Consider the following 10,366-nt stretch of genomic DNA (forward strand, 5'->3'; position numbering starts at 1 on the left):
TCCATAGGGGGCCAGGTTATACATACATGGTGATCTCCATGTCGGTGCACTCAGGTCCTTTTCCCTTGGACACCTGCAAAAGCCAGCGCAGCAGAACCGTATCCTCTGGCACCTGGAAGCGGAAGAGTTTGGCGCTCCCATACCAGCTGTAGAAGGACAACTTCTGGGCACTCTGTGAGAAGTACTCCGAGATGTACAGGTGGTCTGGGTGGGAGAGAGCAGAGGGCTGGTTAGTGAGCCCCATGCTGGTCCTGCCCATAGGGATACATGGGCATTCTAGTGCCACTGGAAAAGAACCCAGTACTTCATTGTCTTCTCACACAGGACTCTGATCAATGCCTCCTGCCATGAGCCAGTCAGTCATCTATATGCTGCATTAACTCTGCTTCTGTGAGAGGGACAGTCAATATTATCAGCATTAACCAGAAGAGGTGCCAATCTCAGTACTCTTATCACAAGGCAAGATCAGGCTCTCCTGCAACCCAAGTCTTCAGTAGCCAGGATATGCCAAAGGAGAAGGAATGGGCAACCTCAGCTCTGCCTGGCTGGGCAGACACATTATATCCTGTGCCATCTGGTTACTGGATAATAGGTGGGTCAAGGGAGAAAGGGAGGGACCAAGAACAAGAGAATCAGGAGGGGCCCGCAGGACCGGGAGAAACCAAGGGCAAGGAGACACCAAGGGAACAGCCAGACATGAAGGAAGCGGGGGGAAAAAAAGCAGCAGGAGGATGGAGTAAGTAACTGGGCCAAAATGACCAAGGAGCATGAGGCTGGCAGAGGCCTTGGACTTGGCACGAGGAAAAGTCAGTTGTGGCTTTGGGGAGTGGACAGGACCTTGAAGCTCAGTGACTGGCTGCAGAGTCACTTTAAAAAAAGTGGTATCTTACTCCACTTGATTGCACGGTCACTGCCAGCCCACGGCTGGCTGCGAGGAGGTCACCGTTTTGCAGCACGCTTTCACACCACCTTTGGAATTTAAGGCCATGTCTAGAATGACGAAAGCTGAGCCACAGCTCAAGCTCGACCTCTCCCTGTCCTTCCAATGCCTGGCCTTACTTCCTTGCCCTGAAAGGCCAACGGGACAGGGTCAGACACAAGATGGCTCAGGATACTCAGGAGCACACGATGCACACATACAGCTGGGCACTGACTGCCCATAACAACGGAGTCCTTCAGACTCTCCTGGGGTAGCAGGGCTCTGAACTGGTGGGCCAGACCAACCTACTGGACTGCATATCACACCAGGGAGGTTCAACAGAGTTGTCCAAGTTATGCTGCTCAAGACAGCTGTGGTCATCACTCAGGCTTCTCATACCCAGTAACTAGGTGACACAGGTTAGGGTCATGAAAACTCCAGACTTAATCAAAATGTACAGGACACAGCTGCCTGGAGGCTATTGAGGCTCTAGAGTGACAGACACCTGCCCCCTCCAGCCATGCTTTATGGAAGATGGGTTATGAATATAAATATGCATACCTCGGAAAGCCTTCGAAGAAAAGGTGACTTGTGACCCACCGTTTTTAACTTTATAACCGTCGGGAGCTGTAAATCCTATTGTTGTGCATGTATCATTTTTGAAGTTGAAGTTAAGTATTATCATCTTTTGTGTTCCAAACATTTGTCTCTGAAGATCTCAACAGGAGGTGTGGCTACTCTACGGAGAGCATGGCTTGTGAGGGGATTGCCGTACTCAGACAGCTTAATGGGTGTCAATCCACATCTGAGGAACTTGTCTGTGGTCATGGGATCCAGCCAACAGGCAAGTAATTCAAAAGGCTCTGGCAGCTTGACAAGGGCCTGCTTAGAGCAAAACACCCCATGTTGGGCTGGTCCCCAGTTCCCTGAGAATCCACAGGAGCCTCCTTCAACAGGAAATATGACTGATACCTCAAAGCAAGAACCATCCTGGCCAGCACTCAAGGCACTGCAGTTAGACAGCGCAATCAAGGGTTTAATTTCTTGGCACAAAGGGCCCGGTTTTGTGCTCAGCAACCCGGCAAATCAGGCTTTCAATTTTCTAGTGCAGACAGAGTTCCCAAGTCTGCCGTAAACCAGCTCGAGAGTGTTAAACTGAAGAGCTGAGAACCGCTCTCCCTCAACGGTCACTGCACCCTTCTGTGGCCAGATTCCTCATCTGTTTGTAAAGTGAGATACTAACTCTTATACCCTCTTTGTAAAGCACTGCCAGATAATGAGTGCTGCAGAACAGCCAGTTAACATTTCATTTGCTGTGTGCGTATTTTATTTGTTCTGGGGAACCAAGGGGTCTGTTTATTCGTTGAAGATTGCCAAGAGCGTGTCTGGGACAAGCCCTTTTGAGACTTACAAACACTTAAGGAAGCCAATAACTACTAGATAGCATCAATGACTTCCACTTCTCCCCACTCCTGCTTTGAACCCAGCCAAGACCTCTGCAAGTTGTAGGGAGCTTCAACACAAAGCAGCTACGGGTAAACCGGGGAGTTAGGATGATTCAGACTTGATTCATTTTACCTGCCCTTTAGAAAAGTAAATTAGATAGGGTGTTCTTGTCCTTTTCTCCCTTCCTGCTCTGCTCCTCCCTGCACAGAACTGCTCTCCAGGGCTCAGAGAAACTCTACTGGAGCTTCTGAGATTGGCTAGCAGCTTGTAAATACATCTCGTTACACTTTATAAATGAAACAGACATTTAAAAGCAGCCACTGCCAGTAAGCACCATGGGAACTGGCTGGCCGAAGAAAAGAAGCAGGATCTACGAGAAGGAAGAGCCACACACAGATAATCCTGGACACACCATGTGTAGACAAGGCCTTTGCTTTTTCTTGGACCATCCTCTGCCCCATCCACCCCAACAGCTAAAAGCACTGAAATAGTTTCCCTTGGCTTTCATGGGGTTAATACTAGAGACCTCCTACACAAGTGGGAAACACGGCTGTTAGAGGAGGGGACTTGAGCAGGGACAGCAGCTGGGGGCCAACAGTGGGTGCAACATACAGTCCTGCACCAGAGGTGGGATTGCAGAGAACCTGAGCAGCGAACAGCCCTTCTGCAGCTTTACTCAGCTCCTGGCCAAGAGGTGACAGGCTTTGCTCCCAGCTGATGTGTAAAGCAGTGTCTGATTCTGTCAGCTTCATTTGGTAAGTCGGTACAAACCAATCTCAATTACACCCGCAGATAAACCAGCGTAACATGTGTTTAGACAAAGCCCATCGGAGCTGGCTTCCCTTTCACACGACCAGCTACATTCCAAGAACCCAACTCGCTGTGCTAGATGTTGTACAAACATGGTAAGCAACATTCCCTGCCCCAAAGAGCTCACAGTCCAGGTGAGGCAGGAGGTCCCCAGGTGGATATAATCCGACATGGGGGAGGACAGGGTAAATTTAGGAAAAGTATGTTCTCATTTAGTCTAGCAACATGCGCCGAGTAGCTCAGCACCTGCCTAGCTATATCCAGACAACAGGTCGAACCAGTGGGATTTAAAGGGTGAATGCAGAGGAAAGGAGGAGGATTGGACCAAACATTGAGAGCCCTGAGCAGAACTAAACCATACCCAGGCAGATCCGGGCATGGAAGCAGTTGAGAAAAATGACAAATCCCCACACAGGGAATGAGCGAGGGAGGGAGCAATGCGAAGGAAAGCTCCCACCAACATACAGCTCATCAGTGAGGGGTGAAATGGCATTTGCTTGGCTCGGGTACAATGCAGTAGGATTGAGTCCTATGCGGATACCAAACCAGTATCCGCACTCGATCTGCAAGCCACAAAAACGGTCTGCAGATATAAAGTGGATTATCAACAGAGCTCTAGGAACGACAGCTTGTCTGGCTATTGAAAATAAGGGCGACCTCACTTCCTTAGCTCACGCCTTCAATCAGGCTGGCTTCTTCATGACATCATGCCTGGAAACGAGGCAGCCCTATCAGGAAAGTTCCTTCCTTTGCCCTTAGACATTCAGCTTTGGCTCTCAGATCAGAGCCTTGCTTCCAGCTGGTTTTTAATACAGGTCTAACATTATCTGCCCACCGCTCACCAGCAGCGCACAATGCAGAGTGGGAAGGGGTGGCAGCTTGAGTGAAGAACGGGGTTGGTTAACCCACCAAACAGCATGCCCAACAAGGGTGGGGCTAGAGCACGTAGGTACCAGGAACTGGCTTCCTGTGTGCTCAGCAGCTTGAACACACACTGCAAACAAGGGAGAAGCAGCAAAGATAATTCAGTCAAAAGTTAACCAGGGCAAAAGTGAAAGGAGGAACTTGTCTAAGACAGCTGGTGCCAGCAATGACCAAATATACCCTGCTGCACTCAAACAACAAGCAGTGCTGTAGCACCTTTAAAAACTAACAAATGTACTAGGTCATGAGCTTTCACGGGTAAGAGCCACTTTATCAGATTATATTGTTGCACTCAAGGGGACTTGGCTATACCATGGCCAAGGGAGTTAGAGTCAACAAGACTGCACAAAGGCTAGATCAACTACCTTACAAACGCCACTAGAAAATCAGTGGCAGCTCAATGCAGAGCATGGCAAACACCCATTAAAAACAACGTTGGGTGGGTCGGAAGAGAGGGTTCCAAGGGTAGGGCGTCCAATCTCCCCTTACTTCCGATGGCCGAGTGATGGGGAACTCAAAAAATCTTGGGGCATGGGTTGTGTCTTTGCTCTCTGTGCAGCACCTACAGCAACACAAATAGAGGAGACTCACAAAAGCTCATTTCCTAATAAATAAAATGGTCTTTAAGATGCTACAGGACTGCTTGTTACTTCTGTGAAGCTACAGACCAACACCACTACCCCTCTGAGACTATTAAATGGACACTGTCAACATAATCATCACACCTCCTGCTGTTTCAGTGGATTTTATAAGCAGCTTGTTATGGCAGGACCGGGGCAATCCTGTGGCATCGCACCTCGCAGCCCTGGACATCCTTGTAGCCCAGAGTAAGGGTTTGATTTGTTTCCTGTCTGCACATGCTGATCACCTTCTCCTTTTGCGAGTCCTTATTTTGTAAGGCAGGAAAATGTGATTGAAAAGCACAGAACCCAGCAGGGGCAGTATGTGCAACAACTATGATTAAGTCACAGTTTGACAAACTTTCAAGGTGAAGTAGGAGAGGATTTCTATACACTTGCAACTGAAGATTCACTTTACCTGGCACAAAGCTGAAGCACCTCACAGAGAGAAAACACAAACGATTCCAGTATGAGCTGACGCCATTCCTGGACTTCTCCACACCAACAAAATTACATCTGCTGTTTTGTTTTGTTGGAGTACAGACTAACATGGCTACCTCTCTGTTACTTCTCTACACTAGGTTAAACATCACTACTCAAAACATAGGCAATCCTACTGACAGCGTGTCATGGGCAAACACACGCACAACCTCAACCCAGACAGATAGTCACAACCATCAGAAAAACTCCTTCTTCCCCAGATGGAAGACTGGAGGAAGTGGTCCACTTCCAACGAACATCTCTAGACACAGCCACGTTATACATAACCTGCCATGCTCTGCTTCCTGATCCAGGGAAGGGTCATTGCTTTCCAGATACGGCAGAGGGCAAGGTGAAAATTAGAATAATGTGCACGTCGGGGGGCAGGGAACCTGAGGTATTAACATGATAACAGGCTACACCCGCCACACACAATGACAAGGGAAAAAAAAAAACCAGAAGGCCCAGTTCTGCCTTATTTGTCACGAACTCTGTTCACTCCAAGGGCAAAGGGGTACAGAGGAAGTGGCTGGACTAACTGTCTGTACCTGCTAGGCTCTGTACTCAAAGAAACCTTTTATCCACGAGGATCATAAGGAATCAAGTCAGTCCTGCCACTTTCAAGCTCAGCATTTGGTTATGTTTATTTTACTCTGTTCTGAGCTGCCTTTACTCCAAGCAGTGGCATAGTGCTGTTTGCTTCTAACGCTCTGTAAAGGCTTCACAGAACAGCTTGTCTTCCCTTTCAGCTGAGCTCTGCAAGAGAAGTATAAAAGAAACATTTGAACAATGAGCCACGCTGAGGGATGGCAGCCACAAGACAAGTGTGGGTTGATTACTCCAGCAAATGCCACGATGGGAAGATTGGCAGCCCCAGGACAGAACTGTTACATCACTCACATGCTCTTCTAACTAACGAAGCTGAGCTGGAGAATGGCCTTTGGCAGTAGGAAAGATATGCCTGATCCCACTCAGCACTGCTGGGGAAGGATCTTGCATTGAAACCTGGCCTCTATGATAAGGAAGTACAGCTGCACTCTCTGCTGAAGCAGCACCAGAATGTGTTCCCGGGATGCAGGCTAGCTGAGCAAAGTCAGTTCAGGGGTGTAGACAGCCCACCTGAAGGGGACTTCGCAACAGACTGTGTGGGGAAGCACCTCAGATCTGACCTGAGGGGAAAAAAAACTCACCACAATGTTTTGCCTAACCCGCTTCTGAGGCTTCTTAGACAAGCCAGTTTGTAGCCAGGATGGCCGGGGGGTGGGGGTGGAGATAATTTATAACGGTTTCCAAAATGGTGTTCCACATTTTTAAAAACAGCTTGGCCACCGAACTGGAAGTGTGTGCAAAGTCTCCTAACACACCTGACGTAAAGAGGACTTGCCTCTCAGACACATCCAGCTCCCGGCCTGACCTCCAGTAAGAGCCATCTTCCCCACGGCTTAAATGCCCCTTTGCGCAAGCTGAGCAAAAACTTCCCAATATCTTTTCAATTGCATTTCACTGATGAACTAACATACAGAACCAGCTTGAAGTCAAGTCAAAGACCGCATCTGTTTTAAGCAACCCTCTGTCGTCCCACCACCAGCCCTTGCAAAGACCACAAGGCACCAGAGAGCAAGTCACAGACCATGAAATTTGATTATACTAATCAGAGTCTCAAGAGATAAAAGCATATAGATGCAACACTATTTAATGCACCTTGCCTCTCAAACCTCCTCGGACCAACTTGCCTACAACACTGCGAACTTACCTAGTGAGCCACTTGCCACTGATTCTGAAAAGTCTGACCCGCGCATACACCGAAGGGGAGGAGACGGTATTGAAGATTAAAATGAAATCATACACGGAGACACAGAATTCTGCAGTTCTGAAACGATGCCGTAGGTAAACATTTAGAGAGCATCTAGCAGTGCTAATTAAAAGCCACTGTAGAGCAGCTGACCTTACTAAGCAGCAAATTCAGTCTAACCTATTTCATGCATGCAGCAGAATGCGCCAGGTGGAGAATTTGCCAGCACAGGCAAAGAGCTGGAAAGAGATCCTGAGCTGATGTGCCCATAACCGCAATTGCTGTACTCAGAGAGAGCGAGGCAGGCTGCACAGGCCAATCACCGTGACCAAAGGAGTTCAGAAACCTCACTCTTTTTCAGGAAGGACGACACACGCGTGGCGTAGGGCGCGGGTCTTTGCCCACCAAAGCTGACGCCCCAAAATACCCGTTAGCCTCTAAGGTGCCACAGGGCTGCTTGTTGCTTCTGAAGGTACAAACCACCTGGGCGACCCCTCTGATACTCGTCCCCACGCCAGGCGCCTGGCAGAGCCGCCCCCTTCTCTGCCACTCCCGTTGCCGGAGGCTGGCAGCCGGGGGGATCTCACCCAGCCCGGCTCACCCCCTAAGAAATAAAACGGTTGGTCTCCACGGTGCTAAAGGACCGGTGGGGGGGGGGGGGATCTTCTCCCCGCAAGCAGCGCCCCGGGTGAGCCGGGCACTTGGCAGCCCCCCGGGGGACGGGGCAGCGCGCCCCCGGCTGGGCTCTCCGCGGCGCTTGGCGGTGCCCCTTCCCCGGGGCGCGTAAAAATAACTTATCCCCCCCAGGGAAGGAGGCCCGGCAGGGCGCCAAGCGCTGGGCCCCCGCAGGCTGCAGGCCTGGCCCGGGAGGCGGACGCGGGGCTGTCAGTCCGCCCGTCCGCCCGCCCCCGCGGCGCAGGGCCTCGGCCGAAGCCGTCAGCGCTGCGACGCCCCGGGCCAGGCGCTCCCCGCCCCGCGCCAGGACAGCCGGGGGCGCCGGGCCGGGCCCCACCCGGCCAGCGCCGCGCCGCGCCGCGCCGCGCACTCACCGGGCCGGCTGCCGCGGGCGGCGGGGAGCGAGAGAAGCAGCGGCGGCGGCAGCAGCAGCAGCAGCAGCGCCAGGAGAGGCCCGAGCGCCGGGCCGGCCGGCCGCCCCATGCCCCGGCCGCTATGCCGGCATCGCCGCCCGCCCCCAGCGCCGCCCGAGGGGAAGGGAAAGGCCGGGCCGGGCCGGGCGCCTCCTCCAGCCCGGGAGCGGGCGAGCGCCGCGCCAGCGACCCCCGTCCCTGAGCCCGCCCCCGAAGGAGCCACGCCCGCTCCGCGCACCCCTGGCGAGCCGGAGGCGGCCCGGCCCCGGCTCTCACTCCCCGTTCACGCCGCTCCCCGCGGCCGGGCGCTGCCTCCGGAACGAGAAGGGCCGCGCCGCGGTTCCTCGCGGTTTAATTCACCCAGGCCTCCAATGGCTTCCGGTCCGTGCTGTGCCCCGAACCAGCCCTTGGCACGCGGGGGGCTCCCGGGGGCGCTGCTGCGGGATGCAACAGTTTTAATCGCGGTTTGCTTCCCCGAGCGAGAAACCGCGACCGCATCGGTGATGTGTGTTCGGGGTTTGGACGTTTCGGTTATTTGCCTAAACAAGGGTCCATCCTTGTTTGTTAATCCGGAAAACCTGCTAATTTGCAACTAAATGTATCCCCTGGACTCTCAGTTTGGTGCTTGCTTTTGCTGACCAGAAGCATGCCCTGCACGGGCATGTATTTAAGCAATTTACACTGTATGTTAGAAAATGCTGAATGATATTTTCCTTATTTGATCCAGATTATGCTTTGTTTTTTACTTATGATTTGTGTCAAGTTCCAGGTGGTTAGAAATTCAAGTTCTGCTAAAAAGCACAAAACCAGCATTATTTTTATTTAAATAGAAGTACCGTAAATTTGATGGAAAGAGGAAAAAAAATTACATTTTACATCTAAACTTATTTATTGAAGAAAGGCCTACTACAGTTAGTGCATTTAATTTTTTTTTCTGGACACCACGTCTTTAAAGATTTTTAACAGTAGTCATCTTCCCCACCTCTTTTATTCCTAGATTGGAAGAGGAAAATGACATTCCTGCTTTTTCAGCTCTTAATTATTTTCTCAATATTGGATGAATTATTCATTGTGCTGAACAAACTGATAAGGAAGTATTCTCTCTGAATCTGTACAAGAGGCTGAGTTCACTCATCAACTGTCGTTCCAGGTGCTTAGCCAGTTATTTCCAGCAGTGTAGTGCTTTTTTTAAAGCTGGGCAACAAACATGGATTGCTTAATTTTTGTATCAAATTTAAATTGCTTTAATAATTATAAACATAGGCCTTAATACAGGTTGTCAGTTTCAAATAGTTTTCTTTAAATAAATCTATACTTAATTTAAATTTAAAAAATTTTACATTTTAAGGAATCTGATTTTTTTCTTTTAAATCAATATTTATCCACCCTGTATCAGGCGTTGGGGAAATTTCCTGGGCCTGCTTCCAAAAATCTTAGTGGGATTGATGTGGCCAGGCCTGTCAGGAGGCCAGGAGTCATTAGTTCCATGTGACTGCCTTTGCATTTCTAAGTGCTGGTGCTGCCAAAATTCATGTGAAATCAGGCAGGGACTCTTTTTCCTGTAATTTAAGAATGTTCGTGTTTGATTTTTGGTGATCAGAGGTGTTTGAGAGAGCTCACAGTCTGTGGAAAATGCTGAGGACAGCCGAGAGAGCGCTCTCCGACTTTTTTGCAGGTAGCAGGTAGAGCTCACATTAATAAAGCCTTTCTCTACCTACCTGCAGGAATTTGGGCGACGAGGCTGGGGATCCTGCCGGGTGACAGATTTACCAGTTATCATGTCTATCTAGGCTCACTTGAGAGCAATGTTCCTTGTAAGCTGTGTGCGGTGCCCCCGCCACCCCACCCCCAAGCGATTCAGATATCACGCAGCTAATTAAGCAAAGTGGCCACAGCTAGGCTTTTTGTTTTTACTCGTGGTGCGCATAAAATGTATTCTGCAGATGGATGGAAAAGACGAAGTAGAACATTGTTCTTTCTCCTCAGATTTATACAGGAGTCCCAGTTCAATGGGGTGTGAGGGAACAGGGGCTCCTTTATAAATCTGAGGAAAGGTGAACTAGAGTTCATGTGATATCACCCCTCTCTGATAGTGTCAAGGGAAGAATGGGTGGTGACTGGTGGGGTCCCCCACTCAGCAGCAGGGGAGATTTGTGTGACTAGAGTCTATTCCCTCTCTGACACAGAACTTCTTGCTGCGAATGGGCGGAGGGTACAGGGGGTGCATGGAGTTTTAAGGGGAACCCTATGTCTGTTATATACATAATTCACTACAGGGTGGCATCTG

The 10,366-nt window shown here is 50.3% G+C and overlaps 1 protein-coding gene across 1 annotated transcript in view; it reads right to left on the bottom strand.

Annotated features, from left to right (window-relative positions):
* The window catches only part of PGAP6 (post-GPI attachment to proteins 6), a 39,823-nt gene extending 29,990 nt beyond the window's left edge, over positions 1–9,833 (bottom strand). The window contains 2 exon segments of the mRNA XM_075010240.1: positions 27–204; positions 8,041–9,833. Of these exon segments, the coding sequence (XP_074866341.1) occupies positions 27–204; positions 8,041–8,149 (287 nt within the window). The 5' untranslated portion in view covers positions 8,150–9,833.
* Between the last annotated feature and the right edge of the window lie 533 nt (positions 9,834–10,366).

Source organism: Carettochelys insculpta, chromosome 16, assembly GCF_033958435.1.
Source record: "Carettochelys insculpta isolate YL-2023 chromosome 16, ASM3395843v1, whole genome shotgun sequence".
Taxonomy (NCBI): domain Eukaryota; kingdom Metazoa; phylum Chordata; order Testudines; family Carettochelyidae; genus Carettochelys; species Carettochelys insculpta.